This window comes from Monopterus albus, unplaced genomic scaffold, assembly GCF_001952655.1.
Source record: "Monopterus albus unplaced genomic scaffold, M_albus_1.0 scaffold99.1, whole genome shotgun sequence".
NCBI lineage: Eukaryota > Metazoa > Chordata > Actinopteri > Synbranchiformes > Synbranchidae > Monopterus > Monopterus albus.
In genome coordinates, this window is record NW_018127979.1 from 1,214,470 (window position 1) to 1,238,379 (window position 23,910).

Here is a 23,910-nt window from a genome sequence, read left to right on the forward strand (position 1 = left end):
GTCTCAAGTGTCATTAGCTTCAGGGCATTTGCAGCTAGCGCCAGGTAAAGATTAGATAACAATCAACCCTTTAATAGATACTGTTGGAGGCACTGGAGTCGTTCCTGTGCTGTGCCGCCCATCCAAAGCTAACAGAAGAAGAGAGAGTGGAAAGCGATGTCATTTCCTCCCTGGTCTCTTCTGTGATGTACCACTGAGCCCAGCGAGCAACAAAGCTGTTGTTAAATTACATGTAACTGCTGCCTCAAACTAGTGTTAATGTGGAATATAGCTGTCTGTGTTTGGGCAGGTTGATGTGGCACATCTCTAGTGTAGACTTTATATAATCTACTGCAATATGTAGAAGGCTTTTTGAAATCAATGTAGTTATTTTGCACCAAATGTTTAATTTTAACAAAATCGAGTCTCTGAATGCATCTACTGTCCAGTCTCCCTACCATAAAAACATAGCCGAACCTCCTAACATTGCCATGTTAAAACTGACACAATATGACATTTGGATAGCAAGAAAATCTCTTTATATAAAGGAACAGAATGTTTTCTAACTCTCTGTAAAATAAAATAAAAAAAAAATAAAGCTGTATTACAAGATGTGCTTTGTTCCACTAAAATTTCAAAAGGACAAATGCTTTTTGTTGGATGACATTCCTTTCTTAATATACTTCAATTATTAAGGAGGAGTCCTTTGTAATGAGTAGAGAGCTCTAAAAACACCGTCACTGGAGAAATAACATCAGCATGTTTACTCAGGAGAAGATTTATCCCTGATAGCCTCCACGAAAACGAAGAGGGGGAGAAAAAAAACAAGTGGAGGAAATTTGTGGAATCCCATCTGAGATTGCTTCCCTGATGAATTCCTTTTCCTGTCAGCTCAGACGAGAAATGAAGCCAGGGAAAATTAACTCCTGATACAGCTACGCTGAATTAGACAGAGGGGGGAGGAAACCTACTCACTTTTTAAGGATTCCAGCCTTGTCATTTTCAATTTTCTGCTCTTTGGACATGCTTGTATTCAGATTCCCCAACATCTATTTGCCATATCAATCCTAATTAGACAATCTGGGCCCACGAAGGATGGGAGCGGAGCTATTTGCATAATTTAATCATAAATACTCAGTGATACATATTTCCAAATGCATTTGTACAATTATCTTTTCATCCTTAGGGCAAAAGTATTAATATGATTAGGCAATAATTCTTTAAAAAAGGAGAAAATAGGAAACCAGCAAGTGTGCACTCTTTTTTAAACTTCAGCTTTGGGCTATATGAAAAATTAATTAATTTCTGAAGAAAATCAATTTCTCTATGTGACCATATTAGAGAGAGCCCGGCAAGGGCCTGCATTCCTTCTCCAATCAGGAAATCTCATCTGCTCCCTCTAACTTCTGTCAGTAGCATTTAACATCCTGGTATGAGCGTCACTGACTTTCGCTACGCTCCCTAAATGTGCTGTAATGTGAAAGAGCCCGTGAGTAAAGAGAAGCTAGGGAGCTCTAACTGGAGAAAGAGGAGAACAGAAGTCAGAGTGACCCAAAATCTTTTGCTGGTCTGTCAGGAAATTAGTGTCAGATGTAAAATCATCACTGTTAACAATTCTAGTTAAATACAGTTGATAAGTGATATTGACAGATATATGTGAAACAGATTAAGTCTGATGTCTATTTAAAAAAATCTAAGCTAATACCCCTTTATGGTTGGTGTAAAAACAGGTCATTTTAACGTACCGAGCAATGTGAAAGCCCTCGTGTTGATGTGTGACGTTACAGCATTTCATTTTGTAGAAGATTTAATTGGTAATCCAACTGCTGTTGCCGATCCAGTAAAGGCATGCAAATAAGATAGGAGCCTGGACAACTAATGCGTCCGACAGGCAAATTAACAATACAGGCCTCTTTGCCATGCAAATAGCTTCTAAATCCACAAATGACATTAGACAGTGTCAAACAAAGTCTCTTTAACAAGAGAAATCTGTGGTTTTCTACAGTCTTGGCTCAGGTTCTGTGTCAGCTACAAAAGTGTGATCTTAAAAGAAATGAAGAAAATTAATGTTATTTAACTTAACTAGTCTAAAAAAATGTTTTGTATTTGCACTTGCTCCAGCTGAATGTCAAGTAAATAACACAAATCTGATTTTCAAGGAGACTATTTGGAAAAAAAAAAAAAAACCCACCTTGCCGCCATCTGCCAACTGCACAGTCGACTTGAGCACATGTACTGTACCTAATGAAATTTTGCAGAGCCCCCCTCTGAAGAATTGAAACTTTAAATACTTGTTTTTACTTAAATGAAAAGAAACAACACACAATATGAGGGCCAATTTTACTTTCAAGAAAGTACTTGAATAGATCTGGGTTTTAAACAGTTTTGTAAGCCATTATCTCTCTCTCTCTCCCCCCCTCTCTCTAATCAGGCATCTGTCACTCTGTTTTTGAAGTTATTATCGCCCAGGCTCCCTCTTGGATGTGGTTGCTGGGTGACGGGTATCTTAGCACCCACTCTGACTGGGAATGATTTGAATGGAATCCAGAAATCTCCCCTGAGTACCTGTAAACACATCCGTGCGTTGTAGAAAACAAATATATTATAAGAGAGCTCAGCAGAGGAGAGGAGGGAGAGAGGCAAGCTGGCACCCTCAGTGGCAGCTCACACTGAGCGCTAAACAAAACAATTACCATCATTTGCAAATATGTGTGTTTAGGCATAAACACTATTGAAATAGGAACAAGAGGGGTGATAGCTCTCATAACACTTGCTGCCATATCAGTATCAATTAGATATGTTTGTTAAAGAAAAAGAACATGTCACTCATAACACCGCAGCCAGACCAGTTTGACTGAAGTGAGCCGAGTAAAATCTACTTAAGAAGGGCATGTAAGTGAAAAGCCGTCCCGGTCCCAGTGGTGAGACATTGTCTGGGGCGTGTGGTTAACCTTCAGGGGTAGACAATGATTGTCAATTAAGTGCTGCATTTCTGCGCCCCAGCATCGGACAGCCTTGCCTCCACAAAGCGGACCAATGAGAGATACGTGATATCTCTGCACCGCCCCCTGTGTTATAATAACCTTTGAGAGAGTTCAAGTGTCACACAGCAATAAGAACCTTTTCCATTCCACCACAGGGAAAATGAAAAGGAAAACAAGTAGCTGGAACAGAGGGCTCCTGGAGGGCTCGTGGAGGGCCTGAGTCATAATGTAGGGGAGATTACCGAACTTGGATCAGTATGGGAACAAGAGCGTACACTGCTAATCTGGCACAAGAGTCCTCAAGAAAATGAAGGGGTCGACAATGACTATATTACTAGTATTAAAGATTAACAATAATTACTAAAATACTGTGTCGCTCATTAGACAAAGCTCAAACACTCATGGTAAAAAATATTTTAAATAAATATTTCATTAAAAATTCTAATCCTGAATCCATCAATAAAATATAAAAAAAATAATAATCTGCCACACTACAATTCTCAAAAACATTTAACGTGTTCAAAGGTGTTATGCTAAAGTAAGCATAGTAGGGAACAGTTTGGTAGAAGCTTGTTTGTGTCCACATCAAAACTAAAGCAGCGGGTGCTCTGTGATGCTATTCATATTCATACTGTGTGCAAAATGAGACTAGTTGTTTTAACACAATAGACCATGGGAGGGGAAAAACAGCATGTGAAATAGTAAGACCCATTGTACAGGCGTATTATTCACTTCACTGTTACCACTCTGCCACTGTATAAAAAGAGTAGTGACACTGTTGTAATAGGGAGATAAAAAACTAAACTCTCTCAGGCAGCAGGCTGCTGTTGTGTAACCTGAGCAGTTAACTGGTGCACTCAGTTACTTTTTTATCTCGGTGCAAAACGGAACGTCAGCTCTGCAGAGGGAACTTGTTTTCACCTACAGGGCGAACCTGTGTCCTGTTTACTGATCATTTTGTCAGCAGCAATTCAGTGACAAGAGAGAGGAAAGCACACATCCCAGCAAATAAAATCAACTCTTTCTAAGTAACAGAAGCCTTTTATCCAGCGGATGCCTTACTGTTCCATGATGTAATTCTCCAAATGGGGCAGGCAAACGGGTCTGAGTGATTGATTTCAGCCCAGCACCGGGAGAACCTGGCTGCTTTCAAAGACAATTACAGTCCTGTCCATGTGCCCGTAATAGCCCAGCACTTTAGCGTCATTAAAGCGACGCGAGGCACTGCATTATCCTTTAACCCCATCGCTGGCCATCCCCCATTGACAACCCAGGGAGTTCAACCACATACTTTGTCACCTGAAGCCCCACGCCAGGCTTGATCACCGCACGGTATGTTTCGCTCTGTGGAGGGGAAGGGGAGGGGGTGTACTGCTCCCTTGGTGCTTTATGTAAATGATGCTTAAGCACCAAAGTGCACAGGTGAGTTGTTGAGACAACTGCTGCTGGAATGAAACTATGGCACTGCAGCATATTCCTATATGCTGTGTATATGTGATGTTAAATAATCATAAAGAGAATGGGAATTGTTTATTTATAGGTAAAACTGTAGGTTACTAAAAATCTGAAAAATCTTGAGTTAAAAATGTTTAACTGTAATAATATCCCTCTCAAAGTCTACCTCAAAATTTTGTGTGAGTTACTTGATTTTGCCTATTTTTCTGACCAGGCCTAAAAGTGCACTTTGCAGAAACAGCAAAGCTTTGAGGATCAAAATGCAAATGGATCTTAATGGCACAAATAGCACATAAAAATCATTTGTTTGCACAACAACCTCTGTAGCTGTGTGCACATTTTTCTGTGGCTTTTCACATGTATAATACTCAGCATGTATCTTAAAGTCAAAGTTAAGCTTAATCCCACACTGTCATTTTCTAATTTTCCAAAATGCAGCATGAGTAACGCTGAAACAACCAAGTGACTCAGTGTTTATTGCTATTCCCCACTGATGTTAGCCTTTCCATCATATTTGCATTTCCAGCTCATTTCTGGGTATGAGATCAATATGGAATCAATCATAGTGACAGGTAAGATGGTAAATTTGACCAGGCTGAACCATCCTGAGAGACGGAGTGATACATCAAAGCTGGGAGCGAAAGGACAGTAAAAATGGCTTTTAATCAAATATTGATCCCCACTTAAATCACTCCATAATAAAACATAGAAAGCTCAAAATATTTGATTTGGTAATATGAACTTATCCATTAATTGTCACGTAGTCATTTACTTCACTCACTCTACAGTAATCTCCTTGTCTGATAGGGACACATTCTCATATACTGTAAATGTGTGTGACAATTAACCCTAGTGTGAAAAATAACTGGCTTCAACAGGAGCCATGAGAGTAATGTGACCTCCTTAATAAATGTACTGGCTATCAGCACTAAGAATACTAATACAAAATAATACAATACAAAAAGTATTCCTTGTCATTTAAATCTGTCTTTGTCGTATTTACTTTCTAGAAACCAAAATGATCTGAACTGAAATGATATGGCCCCTGTAGCTGGAACGTGTGATAAGGCAGAACCTAGTCTTATCTCAGTCGTTTAAAAATAGAGTTAAATCAGTTCTTAGCCTAAAGTTAAAGAAAAATTACAGAACAGCATGGTTAATAAAAGAACAAGGGTTCCTGTTTCTGAAACTCTTTGCAGTGGCAGTTGTACACCACAAGTTTATCCTACAGCATTGAGAAACTCAGCGGAGGTGTAGCCTACATTATCGATTCATTTGTTCTGAGGCAGACAGGCTATCCATCATGGCACAGCGTTGCCCTGCACGTGTTAAACAACTTTCTCTGAACTTTTCCACTGATGTTGCGCGCTGGCCTCTTCCCGTCCAACAGACAACCGCGAGCATGGATGCTTGGATCAAGTTTGACATACACGCTCACGCATGTACACACACACACACACACACGCACACACACACACTCTACAACAATCGATTATTAAATTTGGCTGACAAGTTAACCATATCGCTCGAACTACTTGTTTTATAAAGGATAAATGTCTCCCCCTTTCTTGCTCCGGCGCCTTTACGCACGGCTTTCCGAAAGACAATTAAACCACAATGTCATACACAAACCTCCACTAACCTCGCATTGGTGCAGTCGTTGTAGAGAGTCTCGAAGTCTTTTCTGGAAATAAGTTTACAGCGGTTCACCCCCGGTTGGATGGCGCCGAGCCCTCTGAGGATGCGGACTTGCTCCACATTGCACACTACCGGCGTGATCTCCAGCCGCTTCAGCTTGGTGTAGACCGTGTGCAGTCCGCCGACCAGGTGCTTCAGGAACAGGTCGAAAGCCTGAGGAAGGCAGATGAGCTCGCAGCCTTCCACGGTGAAAGAGGCCACTTTGGCACCGCGCAACTCGACCATCTTGCACTCATTGTTTTGCGGTATGTTTTCAACAGGCGACGGGGTCGAGTACACGGGTTTGCTGGGGGGTAGAGCCGCGGTCGGGGTCGGGATGCCCGGGCTGCTGGTGGCGAGGAGCTCTGATCTGAACAGGTTCTGTCCGGGTCCGGATGGAGGAGCCAGGGATGGAGATGGTGATGAAGTTGTCGACGGCGGGGACGTCGTCGCGGAAGGATTCGAAATCGGAGGCGGTGGGACCAGAGGAGTTGGTGGGATCAGAGCAGCCGGCACGGCCATGGTCACCTACAGAAGGGGAAGAGAGTAGCCGAAGTTCAAAGTATAAAACCCAGCCTGCCGAGACACCCCTAAATGAAAGAATCCACGAGACTTTAGCTCCTCAGATAAGTTGGGAAATAAAAAGAGCTGCTGGAAAAAAGGCGTGCTGAGTGAGGGTTTTGGGGGGCTGAGCGGCAGGACAATGATCAAAGATAGGAGGAGGAATGACAGGAGGAAAATGAGCTGAAAAGTGCAGCTCCGCTCTGTGGATGAGTTGTTGTTGTCACACGGTACAGAGAGGGAGGAGCTAGGGGACAGTGGAAGCCTTTGAAGAACAGATAACTGGGCTCTGGCTGCCACTGAAATGTTTCAGGTCTGTTCAAATGTTGCATTGTTTATCCCACAAAGCGATATCCGGTCATACTGTAACTGTGGAAACATTTTCTTGAATGTTCCCCCCCCTATGGCCAGAACCATGCACACACTAGGTATATGTGAAATTCAAGTTCAGTTATTTCTGGTTCTGGTTACACCTGCTATCCAACAGTATCCAAAGCCACTGCACCACCGTGATCCTAAGTTGAGAACAGATCTCTATGACATGCTTTCTGCAAACTTTTAAATGTACTTTAATTCAGACGTTAATACTGCAGTGCTTTTTAAAAAACTTTAATCCTGATGTCACATTTGTGTTTTTTCTGAGTATGTCAGCACGACTCATTGTTCAAGGGACACCCCATCTGTAAAAAAGGAAAATTGTTTCATTTAAAGCTGCATTAACTAACATCTCTCTCTCATTTCTGACCACTAAGAGCAAAGTGAGAGTCAAAACAAACTCAAGCAGTATCCCCTCCTCTTCTCTGTCCACTCCCTTCTGCCCCTCCTGACCTGTCTGTGAAACTACTGTAGGTCATATGTGGTCACATCAGCCTGAGCTACTTGTGGCAGTCAGGTAGCATAACAGTAATAACCAGCTCCAGAACTAATGTATACAGAATATAGAGCCCGTGGTTTTTGGTGGCATTGTTAAAATACAAGGAATGTGACTCCAGCTCATTGGCCCGGCCCCCAAAGGGCACCCAAAAAAAAAAAAAAAAAACAAACAGAACAACACTTTAAAAACAAAACAAAACAAAAAACAAGCCTCTATTTCAAAATATGTACATATATACAAGTCAAAATGAGCTGTTTTATGTACAATGATTACATCTATAGGTTATTACACTGTGGTGTTTGCTGTGTCTTGTTGTACAGGTGCATATAAACATGGATTAACTGTTCGTCAGTGTGATGGCCCAGAGGAAGAAACTTGTGTCTGGTTGTTTTGGCGTACCATGGCTTCTGTCCAGAGGAGAAGAGTTCAAACAGTCCGTGTCCAGGGTGTGAGGGGTCTGCAGTGATCCTCTCTGCCCTCCTTTTGACCCATAAGGTGTACAGGTCCTCCATGGAGGGCAGACTGGCACCAATGACCTTTTCTGCAGTCCTGGCTGTTTGCTGGAGTCTGTCCCTGTCCTGTTTGGTTGCTGAGCCAAACCAGGCAGTGATGGAGGTGCACATGATGATTCGATGATTCCTAGTTGCTGAGTATCAGCGGCTCCTGGGGCAGGTTGAACTTCCTGAGCTGGGGCAGGAAGTACATCCTCTGCTGTGCCTTCTTGATGAGGGTCCTGATGTTGGACGTCCACTTCAGGTCCTGGGAGACAGTGAAGCCCAGGAACTTGAAGGACTTTACTGCTGATACAGTGCTGCTAAGTATGGTGAGGGGAGACAGGGTGGGGGAGGACCGCTGTCATTTCCACAGTTTTCAGCATATTCAACTCGAGGCTGCTGCGACCACACCACAGGGTCAGCTGTTCAACTTTCTGTCTGTAGGCTGACTCATCACCATCTTGGATGAGGCCGATGACCACTGTGTCATCTTTGAACTTCAGGATCCTTACAGAGGGGTCTCCTGAAGTGCAGTCAATTGGTGTAGAGGGACAACAGCACCGGGGTAAGTGCACACATCCCCAGGGGGTGCCTTGGCTGATTGTCCGAGGGCTGGATGTGATTTTCCCCAGCCTCACCTGCTGCTTTCTGTCAGAAAGCTGGTGATCCACTGACAGGTGCGGGCAGGCACAGTGAGCTGGGTCAGTTTGGAGTGGAGGATGTCTGATGGTGTTGAATGTCCACAAAGAGGACCCGTGCCTAGGTCGCTGGGCAGTCGAAGTGTTGAAGTTGAACAAACTCCCCACTTTTCTAGTTGTATTGATGGTGTAAATTTTAACAACTCCTCACTGAAATGCTACATGGACTGCAGCGTTATGTCCGACATAAACTGGACCAAAACCAAGGAAAAATTAGCAAAATTACTTCAATAATAATTCAATACAAAGGTACAAAATCGAAATGCTAACGTTAGCTTGCTAGTGATACCAACATATACACTTTGCCAACTACAGTACTTATGCATCGAGAAGGAAGAAAGCCACATCTACATCAAATTCTAGTCCTTTGGATGCTCCTAATGCTCTCCATCTCTGACATGCCAAATCGATGTAAACCCTGTAAATGTTGGCCATATTCAAGGTCACCTTTTACTTTTTAGGTGTCTTGCACAGAGAAGCATTTTCAACTTTAGACATGGTACATACATTGCACAACCTCCAGGTCTGAACACCAGCTTATTTAAGGGTTGTGCTATTTTGTGACACTGAGAGCTCAATCTTCTGGAAACAAGGATTCTCAAACTTTCCATCAATTTCAATATAACACAGTGCAGGAAAGAAGGATAAGGGCAGAGACAGAGGACTTGCAGCACAGTATCACTGGGTAGGGTTGACTCCATGTACAGTAAGAGTGGCTCAAACAGTTTATACATGTATTGCTGTGGTGCATCATGAAGTACAGTGCATTTTTCTAACAAATCAATAAACTGGTGTAACACATCAGTAACATGCCGGAAAGTTATCCTAAAACAGACAATATATTCAGTGATTCCACCCTATTAAAATTAGAATGCAGATATGTTGGATAGGACCAGAAATGATACTCAGCTTTTATGTGATATTCACACTATGCCTGAAAACCACAAGTGGACTTATTCAGCTCCAGGGTAAGGCTTTTTTTTCTGTTCCACAACTTGGCACCACTCATTTCCATAGATTTCTAATTAACCAGTGGATCTGGAGACAAATGTGAAAGTGTACGTCAGTTTTGCCATATTTGCTTTTGTTTCCACAGTTTTTTTTCCCACACTTGTCATTTTGTGTTTGTGTTGGATGTAGAACGCATCAGTACATATCATGTGTTCTCATTAGGTGGAATGAGTGTGGTGCTCACCAGTGCTGCTTATCGCAGTCTGCGTTCATCTCAAAATGTTGTGTATTGCTGTTGTCCTGTTGTGTCAGATCAGCTTTAAGATAAGCAGCGTGCCGTTTCTAAATTATCATTCATGGAAAGAGGTAGCTTGTAGTGTAAAATCAATAGCTGCTTAAAATTCATTGCAAGGCAATCCATTTGCCCTTTATGTTGCTAACCTTTCACTTAAATATGCACCATATTAAGATTTCATTATATACAATGAATGTCACAACAGCTTGCCCACCATCTCTCTTGTTTGCATGGGTTAACTGCAAATCATTGAGCTTGTAATGTTTGAAAAATGATTTTCATTAACATTATACAAAAAAAAAAGGAAAATATATCAGCCTGAGTGACCTAATAGATATTAAAAGGCACGACAAGATATGCATGATATTTTAAATACAAAGACCCTTCAAAAGATTGGGTAGGCTACACGTGTTTGACCCCAGTTGATGAAAACAAAGCGCAAGTTTGTAGAGGGCTACAGTGGTACAGCGGCACTTTAATACTACACCTGCAAAAAATGTATATTTGAAAATTAGCACCATGAAGGAAGTTTTCAGCATGACTGAATAGTTGGTTAACTCACTATAAGCAATTAAGAGTTTTCTCTAAAAGTACACAGAAGTGCACCACGTGGATGAGATTGCGGTAAACAAATGACTACGTCAAAATGTAATCACCCAATATGATATATGACATCAGGAAAGTGTTTGAAAATGTATAGATATGGCCTGAGACTTGTGTATGATCAATGACAGAGTATATTGTTTGATGTAATAATTTATTCACCCCATAAAGCTTTGATAAAACAATGTTGAAAAGCAATTTAAATTGAATTCATTTAAATGTCAATTCTCATGGTTTGGATTTTTCTATAATTGGCTATTTAATTAAAATAATTTTCATAGTCATTAATACAGCCAGCAACTTGTAGCGCACTGACGTGTTTTAATTACATGGTATTAACAAAATTAATATGCTTTAGAAGGCATGGTGAATAAGAAATAATTAGACCAATCATACATCATCCTCATATGGACATTAAGTGTATCACAATATAATTGATGAACTTAAAAAACGAGTGAGATAAATAACTTTAATTGTACAGTGTTGGTGTACACAGCTTGGAACAAAGAATAATACTCACGATGTATTATATTTCTGAGGCAATTCATTATCTGTAACATCACTTAGCTCTCTGTGCCCAGCACTCTCCCCTAACCTATGATTACATGACATTTGAAAGCTGGGATACTGTATAGTCTTTTAAAATGTCCTTTTACCTAGTCTGCATAAATCTTCAAACTGCTTTTCTGGGAAAGTACGAGGGGAGGGAAGCAGCTTCAGACATAAGAATCATTTAGATGCTTGGAATAAAGCACTTATTGATCATGAATATTTGCTTCTCCAAGGTTATACTGCCTTGACCCCATCTGTCCACGGACACCAGCCAACACAAACATGCCACATGGGGTGAAGGGGAGATGTCAGAGAGCACACTGATGCTGGTGGGCATGTGACAGTATTCTGCACTGGCCACATCAATTTTCTTCCAGTTACAAACAGAAGTACAGGCATCCTCTTATGTTAACTTACTGGGTCTTTAGTGATATTTTGCATAATCTTTTGATTAGAACCATTAACCTTTCATTCACAGAGCAAAGTGTGATCACGTGTCATTGTTCACTTTGTTACAGCTACAACAGTTAGTTTGGAAATCTTTTTCTATGCAAAGCCCCCAAAACATTCTCTGATTCCAGCCTTTAATCTGATGATTCATTATTTTTTCTGCTTTCCATCACTGTAAATGGAATTTGGATTTTGGATTGTTGGTTGGAAAAAACAAGGCATCGGAAAAGCCACCCTGGAATCTGGAAAATGCTGTTGGATGTTTTTGATCCTTTTCTGACAGTTTAAAGACCAACTCATTTACCTGAGAAAACAAATGACAGATTTGGCGTAGTCCCCGTCTACATAAAACAGTTTCACAGCTGTCATATTTGCCTACTGTTGTGACCAAACTTCATGTACTGTATAAAGCGAAAGTCAAGACCCCTTATATGTAAAGTCAAATTTATTTATAGGCACATTTACAACAACAGGAGTTGATCAAGGCACTGTACATCAGTCAGTGAAAATGACAAATACAAAACAAGCAAACATCATAAATATAAAAACCAAGTATCTAACAACTAGATAAAAAAATGCAAATAAAAGACAAATAAATACAACAAGCAAGTATCTAGCCAGGTTTAAAAGCCAAAGAAAAAAACTCATTTTTAGGTGAGACAAACATTTCCAACGTAATTGCTGCTAATAGTAAGCTGCTCCACAGCTTGGGACCCATCACAGCAAAGGCATCATCTCCTCTAAACTTAAGTCTAAACCTTGGGATAACCAGATGTATCTGGTCAGAGGACCTGAGAGCCCTGCAAGGAGTGTGGAGGTTCTGAGAGGTATAGTTAACCTATGTAGTGCCTTAAAAGCAAACATAGGTTTAGAATGAATTCTGGAAGCCAGTGGAGAGATTCAAGTTGGCCTATGGGAGAAATGTGGTCATATATATATATATAAAGCATATTTAACCACAGTGGCCAAAGATACAGAGAAAAAAAAAGTTGGACAAGTCAAAAAAGGAACACAGAATGACACATTTAGCAAGAACTCTGGGAAATGTAGTCTATGTCAGCTGTATCTTTGAGGAACTCATCATTATGTACAATTACAATTTCTACTAGATAACTGGAGAGAGAGATATGAGATAATTTGGAGCAAATGGTTATTTGTACATTTACAGTAAAGTTAACCTAGACTGTCCTCCACTGTAAGTAATGGTAACACACATGCACAATCTTCCACCACTTGATACAACTGCAGAAGGCAGGGACTGGGATTGTGCTGAGCTAATAGAATGCCCTTCACACAAAGCATGTAAAATAACAGCTTTCTGGTAATGTAACTGCTCAAAAGAAGAGCAAATGGAGCTCACTTCATTTTCAAAGAGCCAGCCTCACCAGTCGGCCCACAATTAGAGCAGTCACGGCCCACATCCTTCAGTACTTCATTTGATGCCACACAGCTTCCAATATAACCGGGGTGCAAGAAACAGAGAGATTTGTGGATATCTAAATTGCTAAAGCAGAAACCTGTATAAACAGTGGTAATTACCGGGCCATTGACAGTCTCTCAGTGTTGTGCTCATTCTGCCACAGCCGCAGTGATTAAAATGAATCCTCATCGACTTCTCCATTAAAGCGCTGGCAGGAGCGATCCTGTGACCTTTCCCCATTGATTGAACATAACAATCACAATTCAATTGTAATGCAAAGAGAACATTTGTTATAATGTACACGAGATGCATGAGCCATTTCCTGGGAGCGGGGAAGAGTAATCAATGGAGTGACTCTTGGTGTGATGCAAGGAGAATGAGGCTGTGTTTGCAGGCTCTAATTCATACAGCCTGAAGTGTATGATGGAGGGCAATGATATGCATGTAAACAAACTGATTTCTCCCTGGTCATCATTCAACAGGGTAACAGATCTTGATTTCTATATCCATACAGACTAACAGCCCAGTGCTGCTATGATTGGTAGAGAAGTACATATGCACACAGCCGGATACACTTCTGATTCAATAAGTGATCAAACCTTTATTCATGTATTATGTCACATGTTAATACTGCTTCCAAATTATGTGCCAGAGAACAGCAACTGCCAGTGACTTAATGTAATATATGACTTCAGAGTCAGACTGTTACCATGACACTGGCTGAATTACTGAGTAGCCAAATAAACCTATATATTAGTGGAACAATCTAAAATGCAGCTGTACTGTATGCTCTAGTGACAGTCAAGCAAGGACAAGCTTGTAAAAATATAATTACTAATGATTAGCTAAACTCAAGCAAGTGAAACCACAACTTGCAGAATCCATGTGCCACAGAAAAGAAAAGCATGATAGGCATAACAACCCATCACCGTTCAGTCTCGCTTTAAAAGCTGCACTCGATCATGTCTTTCAAAAACTGTCTTATGAAGAGTGAATGTGAATGATGTCCTTAAGGGATTTCTTTTTAGAATCAGGAGATTATAGTTTACACAGACATTATACAGATTAAACCAGCCAGCTCTCTAAAGGCAGTTTATCTAATGGAGAAAATGTGGTATGCTAATTGAGAAATTCCGATGGTAAAATTATATTTAAACCCTTCTCTCTCTCTCTCTCTCTCTCTCTCTCTCTCTCACTCACTCGCTCAGACTCTCTCTGCTAAAGGATTTTAGTTTGGCTTGATGAAATCAAATGGCTAATCACAGCCATAAGCTGTGCGACGTTAGCTGACTCAAACAGTGTTTGCCATGCTAAAAGGTAATTGTCTTGGAAAACTTCGTCGATGACAGATTCAATTCCATTTAGTAAATGTTTAATAAATGCTGTACAAACAGGCAGTCCTATCTCGCTGCACTTAGAAAACAAAGGGAAACTTTAATTGCGTTAATCATCCCTAGCTTTGTCATTGTTATTGGCCTTAAAAATAGCAGTTAACAGAAACTGTCCTGCTGAGGAAACTGAACCACATTTGGAAAACGATCCGTAATTAAGATAGGGGCATCCCGAGCAGCTCGGTCAGGCAAACTGTTGTGACTAGGAAAAACATTCCAAGTCATACAAAGCTATTCAATTAACAAAAGGACTGAAGGAAAACAACCTCCCTATTATGTATCACTTACTTTAATCTGATTAAAAGCGATTGTATCCCTTTTTTGAAAGTCCCTTAACACAAACATGTTAATTAACAGATAGGAGGGTGGAAAGATGTATTTTTCATTAGTAGGTGAAATAATGTTCCCCTTTAACATCAAGTAAAATCAACTGCTCACTGCAGTTAAACCAGTCAGCGGTGTAAATTCCCTGCCAGCATTTTTATTTAAAACCTCATTAATGTGTTTCAGCCCAGCATAGCTGTACCTTTAATCTGCACTAAAAGGAAATAATGCGTTTCCTGCTTTATTTACCAGCCTTACTTAACAAGTGTTCCTGTACAATTAGAATTGTTAATAGATCTGGAAACAAAAGGACTTTGAAGGTGGGAAAGTGCTGACATTATTTCACAGGGGAAAAACACTCTGGAGAAAAAAGATCTGCTGCAAATGTAGTTTCCTGGAACCCAGGCACACTGCAATGTTGGTCTCTCTCATTAGAAATCCCATGCACAGGACATAAATCAAGGCCCGTAAACCATTTCATTGCCACACAAGACTAAATTACACACTTGCTGGTTTGCCACTCTGATTGTGTTTAAAGATTGTAATTTTACTTTATTCCCATTAAATCTATGTAGAGTTTTACAATCCATAAACAGAGGATGTGTAAAAGTTAATAAATGTCAAAATTTGCATTTGGATAAAAAAAAAACACCCTGCTACATTTTTGCAAATATCAATCTATGAACCTTTCAACATTTCGTCAAACAAAATGCTAATTGTTCCTTTAGGAATTTAGTGACAAGTGACAAGAAAGAAAATGTAATGTCCTTTGGAATCAGGAAATCAGCTAAGCTTGAATACATTAAGTGTGAGGTCAAAGCAAAGTGGAGGAGTACTGCTTTGGTACAGATCAAAAGAAACAAGATTATATAGTGTGTTACAAACAACAGTGACAGGTTATATGTTCATGTAATAAACTGTAACCTTGGCAATGTGCTACAGTTCTACATGCTCAGGCTAAATGTAATTTAAAAACAGTAAAAACACCAGATTTTTCATTTGAACCCTTTGGTTTGTTAGTCTGTTATGTAGTTCTCCTCCTCATATTCTTCTTACTATTGTTCTTGTTGAATTGTACTAATATATGATACTTGGAATTGGTCATGGTAACGATACACATGAGACCAGAGGTGGAAAGGAACTAAGTACATTTAATCAGCTACTATACTTAAATGCAACTTTGAGGTATCTGTACTGTATTTTATATTCTGCTACTTCATACTTTGACTTCACTACATTTTGGAGGCTGTACTCTTTCTCTACTACTGTACATTTATTGAAGAACTTTAGCTACGAGTCACTTTTCAGAATCAAATTAACTACACAAAATACAGTATAATCATAATAGTTAATTGATCCCTAGTAATAAATTCACAGGCTACCCAGCAGTAATTCACAAAAGTATATAATTTTACCAGCTGCAACATTAAGGTGATGAAAACAATAATGTGTCGATAATTACAATCCAATAATATGATATACATCAATGTAAAATGTGCCATTCTGCATAATGACTACTTTTACTTTTGGTACTTTATTTGTATTTTGGAGAGAATACGTCTGTACTTTTAAGTAACATTTTGAATCTATCATTTTCACTTGTAACAGAGTATTTTTACATTTTAGTACTGATAGTTTTACTTAAACAATCTCAGAACTTCTTCCAACACTGCATTAGACATTTTAAAAAAGGCTACAATACACTAAATATCTGCACTTCACAATATATGAATCTGTGAAAAATCCTGGACTATTTAAACTAATGATCAGTCTAGTTTTTGCCTCCTGATACTGATTCTGATTAAGGTGCTGGCCAACAAACAGTATTGATCCAACATTTTTTTTATTTTAAAAACTGCATTTCTTACTGTGTTGAACATGTTTAACGAAAATAATTCATCTGTGTGTAATATAACATGAGGCTGTGGAAAAAAAAGAACACAACACTGACATGTCATCACCTTTAAATCTGATACGACTTTGGTCTCCATCAACTCCTGTGGGAGTTGTCTCTTTACTGTAGAAGCCAAATCCTGCACGGTGTTCACCAGCTAGTCACGAGCACTTTTATATGGATCGCTTATTTTAGAACAATATCAAAATACAGTCAAAATCAGCACTGATACCAATCCAGTATATCAGATCATTGAATCATTAACACGAACACAGACAGACAAACTTCAAATTACACAACTGTTAGGCATCAACAGGCTGTAAAACTGAAAGGAGTTAGTGATGTGTAGTCATTGTTAGTGGGTCACATTGGTCATGTCCGTATTTATCATGATCACATTATGATACTGAAATTATGGTGCATGATATGATACTAAAATTTTATATTATGAGTGTGTACAAGAAGTCATTCTTCATTTTAGTATCAATGCTGTAATACATCAAAAAGCCTTGGCAGGGCAGCACCATGTGTTATAATATCTCTCAGTTTGCGGTATAGGTCACTATGCTCTGCTGACTTAATAAACTATGCATCCAACAACAATGATTATTCATGTCATTCTTCAAAGGTCCTTGAGAGGATCTCGATGCAGCAGTGATTCAACCTTTCATATTAATTCAAGCTTGGCTAAGATTGTACCATCTGGTCCCTTGTACTTCATGATTAATGCCAAAGAGTTGATTCATATGTGCAACTGGAGTTTAATAAACAAGGATTTCAGAATTAAATGGCACATACAAATGCTTGGGATGAACTCATTCATAGTGTCTAATTTGTGTTCTTGGTAATAAAGCTCGCTTATAATTGCTCACTACAATCGTCTCACAAATATAGGGATTTTGTGATTAACTAAATGTGTTTCTTCCAGGGAGAAAATAATCCTGCAATGACTTGACATATGTACATACATTTATTTGGTCCAACTCGACTTCCTACTGGTGCGGGAAGATTAATACAGGCATAAAAAAATAATTACTGGTTATCACTGTAGCGATTAAGCACCAACAAACTTTTCCTTTTTAAAACAATGTTGTTTGTACTAGACATCATGGTTTGGCAAACAAAATTAACTTTGTAATCTGCCTCGTTCCCACATTCTTTTAGTCATTTTTCAATGACAGTTATTTGCTGCAGAGTTCATCAAAGGAGGCATTATGGCTGCTGACAGTGTGCCAATCTCACAGAGGCACCACACAACAGTGACCTCTACAGGAACACAGAACACATCAGCATACTGTACTGTTAACATGCCTCTGCATGTCTTGGATGTTTTTTATTTTATTTAATTATCACAAAATTTAACTGTTCAAGTTGTTCTTGCAAATACCTAGACTCGGTATTGGGCAGTGTATGGAGTAGTTATTTCTTATTTACTACTTTTACTTTGGATCTGGCTCAAGGACCAATTAGGTCCCATTGCAAATCTTCACACTGGATACTCCATTGAGGGAAAAAAAAGTATATTATTGATGTCATAATTTTTCACTAGCTGCATATAGTATCAGATAAAGGTAAAGACAGACTTATGGCAAGGTATAATGCAAACAGGTGAGACTGCTGCATACCAAAAGTAATGCCCTCACACACCCCAACCCCTCTGCTTTCAGTTGATTACAAAGAACAGTGCAGAGCAGTGTCTTTGGTGTAGTGCAGGAATGGGAGGGTGCCCAGCCATGCAGACCATAGCCAAGTGCAGGATCACGGAGGAGGAATGAATGACACTCAGATAAGGGACAAAGTAAAGAGGGCAGACCAAACAGGAAAACTAAGAAGGGAGAATGTGCAGGGCGTTGCCTGCTTGAGCAGGAAAATGTGCTGATACCAATATGTTGCATTCCTTTTTGTTATTTGTTGTGTAATGTGTTTTTTATCAATTAAATAATCACAGAAAGAATTCCAGTTCAGCTTCAACACACAGAGCAGAACTATGAGGCATACAGACAGTGCAAACATAGTTCTTAAATTATATGACATCAGGTCACTGATAGTTTTACAGCTAACATAAGGCATCCTTAGGAAATCACATCCACAGTTCTACCAGAGTGTAGTCCATGGCTCCTTGGCCCAAAGCCCATCTGTCCAACAAATTTTGTGCAAATCTGTGGAGGTTTTGAAATATCTAGCTGACAGAAAGGCAGAAAGACAAACTAACTAGGAGGAAACATTTAACTTCTTTAGTGGAAGCAATAAATCTGTGCTTAAACACTTTTACTGCGATGGAATGCATCTGTAACGGATTTGTGCGGTGGTAATGGATGCTTTCATTAGATATAAACGAACTACCATTGAAGAGCAACGCATTTGACACTCAAAGTGTGATGTGTGGGGGTAAAATATGCAGTAGTTGAGTGAATGTGCTCACAGCACAATTGCAGACCTTAAAATGCAAAATTAGTCATTGAGAATAGGGCCAGAGTAGAAAAAGACGCAGGGTAATCTGCCTCTTTTCCCACACAAGGGACCAGGAGAACACAGGCTATGTTGTACTCCCCTTTCCTTTTTACCGGAGTTCTCCTTTATGTATTCAAATTCACTTCAGCAGCATAAAATTCTCCCAAGAGACGGCACTGCCCTCCTGCTTATCCCTTGGGCTTCCCATCTCTCCGTAACATCTCTTCACTCCACACAATTTAGTCCTACACCTGTAGCAGACTTTTTCAACAGTACCCTCTTTTTAAACAGTTCACTGCAATTTAATGATAAATAATTAAAATCCTTTTAAAAAGCCACCACCAAATGCAGAGAATCTTTAAATGTGTGCAAATTATTCCTGTTCTCAGTTTTTCACTAGGACAGTCTGAAACAAGTGCACTGAATAGCCTTTCACTCATATTGACCCTTGAATAGTAATCTCTGTTGTTATTATGTGTGAAAATAAAAGGGTACACACATTTTCTCTCTCCCCCTCTCTGTCTCAATGCATTCAGGAAACTTAGAATAGCAGATTTTACACTGATGGCTGAGTTGAAATTGCAGTTACAAATGTACGAACACTATACTTTCATAATAATGGGGCCCAAATGCTTCAAAAGGCGTGTAGGTCTGCTCTAGTGAACTTGAATGAGTGGTCCTTGGTGCATAAAGTAAGCCAAATCTATAGCAGTGAGGTTATACCCAATGAAATGAAAAGCCTGAGGCATCTGAGTTAATACATCAACACAGAGGAAGACTAGCAGACAAAAATACTAAGCAGTGACACGGAGTAAATGATTATTCTGGTTTATATTTTAAGTGTTTTTCACTGGCACTGTGATCATGAGCTACAGTCTAAATGTAAAGGTTTAAAGGTAGTGTTGGTGATTCATTTCACAAGCTTTTTTTGTTACATTTCTTGAAATTCTCTTTTCATCCTAGTGGCAGTGAATACATTAAATGCACTGACAACATAAAAAAAAAATCATCTGTGGCAGCAGCAGCTCTGAAAAAAGTCTTACTAATAATTTTAGCTGGGCCAAGCAAAACCACTGGATGGCCTACATGCCTGTCAACCTGACTTCATACTAACGCGCACTCTGCCCTCACACTCACAGCGTGAGCCAAGAGTCTCCCACAAGGCCTGGCAGACAGACGTGTTACCGTTTTGTTTTTATAGCTAAAGCTAGCAAGCTGTGGCAGAGAAGGTACCCACAGCAGCTTTCAGTCACAAACGGAGACCGGATTAGAGAATGTTACTACTAAAAAGAAGTTGAATGCTGCAAGACGTAAAGCTGGAATTAACACCGGTGTGGCTTTTGAACAATGGCAACAACTGAGAGAACAAAATGGGCTAAAAAGTGACACCATGGCAGCCGTATTTCTCCTGGACAGGTAATTATCGGTTTTGTTTTGTTTGGCTGTCATTTTCCTCAAATCAGTAAGTAACAGGCAATGTGTGTAGCAGTGTGTGTTGTGTTTGAAGGAGTGGCTTAGGGAAGAAGTCAGAAAGAAAGGGTGGGAATTCTTCCGCTGGCTCATTTCAAAATCAAGCTTCATTTTGTGTTTTTCCCCAAGAACACCAACTACCCCTTTAAGGTAAAAAGGTTTAAGGTAAAAATAAATAAATAAATATCTCTCTGATGGCATGAGGGGTTCTGCCAGAGGCTCTCACCACAGAAAAATCATGACACAAACCACTTTGTGAGAATGATTCCAAAGTATCACAATATTATCATATCTATTCTCTGCTAGCATGATGCAAATAGGCTCAATGACAGGCTTGCCTCTACAAAACTCTCCCACAGGGTTCTAATAAAACTACATTTTCTCACTCTCCATTCTCCCTCAGAAACATAGCAGTCTGTAGCCCTGTGATCTGCGACAGACAAAATGAGACGCAGTAGCTACAACAGAACTGAGACACATTCAGAGTATTCCCTGCGCTCCTTGAATAGATAATGCTTTTCCTTCACATTCCTTTATTCTTTCAAAAAGAATGCATCAGAGGCCAAATATTAATTCTTCTCGTCATATGGAGGAGCTACACAAGTGGCATACTAGGACGGGCTTTTGAATGATTAGGGAACACATAAAGGGTTTCTTGTGGTGCTTTGAACTTTCTGCAGAGTTCTGAGCACTCTCAACTTATTCCCCACTCTGCAAGAGACTTGATGTTAAAAGACAACATTAATGAAATCTGTGTAACAGGTAGAGACAGAGAGATTAATGCAATCTAAACACAGCAAGCCTCACAGAACCGGCTCCGGCTAGCAGGTGAATGAGGAAACACTTTTCTCCTTTCCTCCCTCCATGAATCTCTATTAAAGAAATGCCAATAGATCTGATTTTCTATCCCCCTCCCCCCTCCCCAGGCCCATGAAGATGCACGTGTGGGGTACCACTTCAAGGAATGACATTGACTGGGCAAGTGCTGACTTGCACCACTGTTTGTCTTTTGATGTGAGGGATCAAATCAATGTATGCAACGTTCTCCCAGCAACATGCAGGCAGTTTGGCATTAGCTGCCTTCAATCATTAGCGTGTACGTCTGCCTCTCTAAATAATCAGTGCTGCTGTGTGTCACATTGATAGGTGCAAAAACAGCTTAACATTTAAGGCCGAGGGTAATGTAAGATTGTCATAATGAGACTTACACCTACATAAGCCATAGACACTCCTTGACAGGGGCATTTGTTATTTGTGTGATGTGTGTTATTTGTCACCAGTCTGGTGTGCAATGGTGCCTTCACATGGAAAATACCACGATGAGATCTTGTGAGTGCTTAAGTCAGATGGATTGAATGGTCTTGAACACTGATAAAGGCTGATTTCAGGTCGTGCCAACATTATTTTGGGCTAACTAATGCAGAATTATTGGCACATTTTGTCCTGTCAAAATGCAGAACAATGACACATTTAATGCTTCAAGTTTGCCTTTGCATCCCAGAGAAACTGGATCAATATGCGAGTACATTTAAATTTATATTTAAGTACACTTGCTAATAAATGCATATTTTAATTGTCCTGCCAATGTTAAAACAGAAGTACTTAAACAATAATTGTTTTAGGAAACTATTAAGGGGTGCAACTTTGAGATTAAAAAGGCATTAGGATCTTGGCAGTGCATATCTGCCATATTTGAATTCATACTGTTTGCCTGTAACTTCATGCTAATGATCAAAGTTGAGGGGGGGATTCTCCTGAGTGCAAGTTATGAAGATGAGATGAAGAGAGAGAGCGAATGGGAGAGGGAGAGAGAGAAACTGCTTTGCTGCCCTGCTTTGAACACTTTTACACTTTCCAACAAGCTTTGTTTTTTAATTGGCTGAAATTAATCTTAGGGATGTAGATGCCTGATTTGCATTCATTAAAACCCAACCAAAAGAAGTCATGCTTAATTCCAATCAAATTTGCTTAATTATGCATGGCGAGATATTCCCAAATGAGCTGTGGATTTTTGTTAGACCCTTTTTTTGTTTCCTATAGCAAATAAAATGTAATGAAGCTGTCTTTTTGTGTTTTACTGAATGTTGAGGAGCATATGAGGAGCACCTTGAGCCTGGGCTGAAAACAATATTACTGCTAAAGTAATTATAAGAATCTGCATTTTTCATTGTTAATTGTGGATGTCAGCATCATTAATTTTAATTTACGGCAGGCAATAAAATTAAGAATACTTTGTGCTGATGTTTTAAATCATGCCTGTGAAGGGGACACATAATGCAACTTAAATCTCAAGTAGATATTGATTGGGGTGGATGGTCTTTTCTATGAATCTTAAATAGGCAGACGCTGGGAATCTGCTTGAGACTTCACTTTTATGAGTTAACTCCAGCACCAGATAACACAAGTGCAATACAATTAAAGAAGTGTCAGTTTATGCACACACGCATATATGCGCGTGCACACGCACACTTAATCAGCAAACTGCATAACAACAAAATGATGTTGAACCAGATAATGGCCAGCAACTCGTAAAGGAGAAAATGCACTACCATATAATCTACACAAGACTAACTTCTTCGTTAAGACTTCAGAATAAGAGCATGGATAATATCCAAAATCAAATTCAACGTGCCACCTTTTCTGAGCAGTTTTCAATAGCCCTTGTGTTGATATTTTGACAGTCATATTAATTAAACTGTCGGACACTGTCAGACTGTTTGTACTGACAGAATTAAACCAGAATGGAGGAGTTTGAGGTGCGGTACTGTACAATACGCGGCCTATGGGGGATGACATTATGTGTTTCTGCTCCAACACTTGATTTATAGCTTCATTTGGACCGCACTTGTACGAAACACATCCTGCTGCTGCAGGAGCTTTAGTGCATTGTAGTCTGAAAACAAAGGAAGAATAAAATTGATCTTTCTGGACACACACAAAATCAATGAATGGCTATTTCCTGTTCCATGGCATGTTAGTCCAACTGACTTGCTCAATCCTTGAACTTTCCTTGTGTCCTCATTGCTGGAGAGGAAAGGTCTCCAGAGTTCAGTGGAAACTTAAGATGATGTCATTTCAAATTCTTTGGATCAGAGAATTTTTTGTTCCATTCTCTGCTTTGACTCTACAAAGAAAATATTGAAAGGGCCTTGGGTCAATATCTATGCTAACATTTGCTTGTTTGGTTATTTTAGCTGACGAGCTTAGCAGTCTCTCTATTAAATAATACTGCAACAGCCAAGGGAAACATAACAAAACCTTACTCAAAAATGTATGTCTTTTAATGTGTGGAGTGATTTGGTTAAGCTCAACATGCCTGACTAATATTCCAGAGGATGTGTTTGTACCTGCTGTACAATGCATTGTATTCTCCAACAAGGTGATTGT

The 23,910-nt window shown here is 39.7% G+C and overlaps 1 protein-coding gene across 8 annotated transcripts in view; it reads right to left on the reverse strand.

The window, feature by feature from the left end:
• dachd (dachshund d) overlaps positions 1–23,910 on the reverse strand; it is a 114,223-nt gene that overhangs the window by 83,042 nt on the left and 7,271 nt on the right. For 7 of the 8 annotated variants that reach the window (XM_020609234.1, XM_020609240.1, XM_020609239.1 and 4 more), the window contains exon 3: positions 6,061–6,623. In XM_020609234.1, coding sequence (XP_020464890.1) covers positions 6,061–6,623 — 563 coding nt within the window. Of the gene's footprint in view, positions 1–6,060; positions 6,926–23,910 lie in introns of those variants that run through there. The other variant, XM_020609237.1, reaches the window with a different exon arrangement.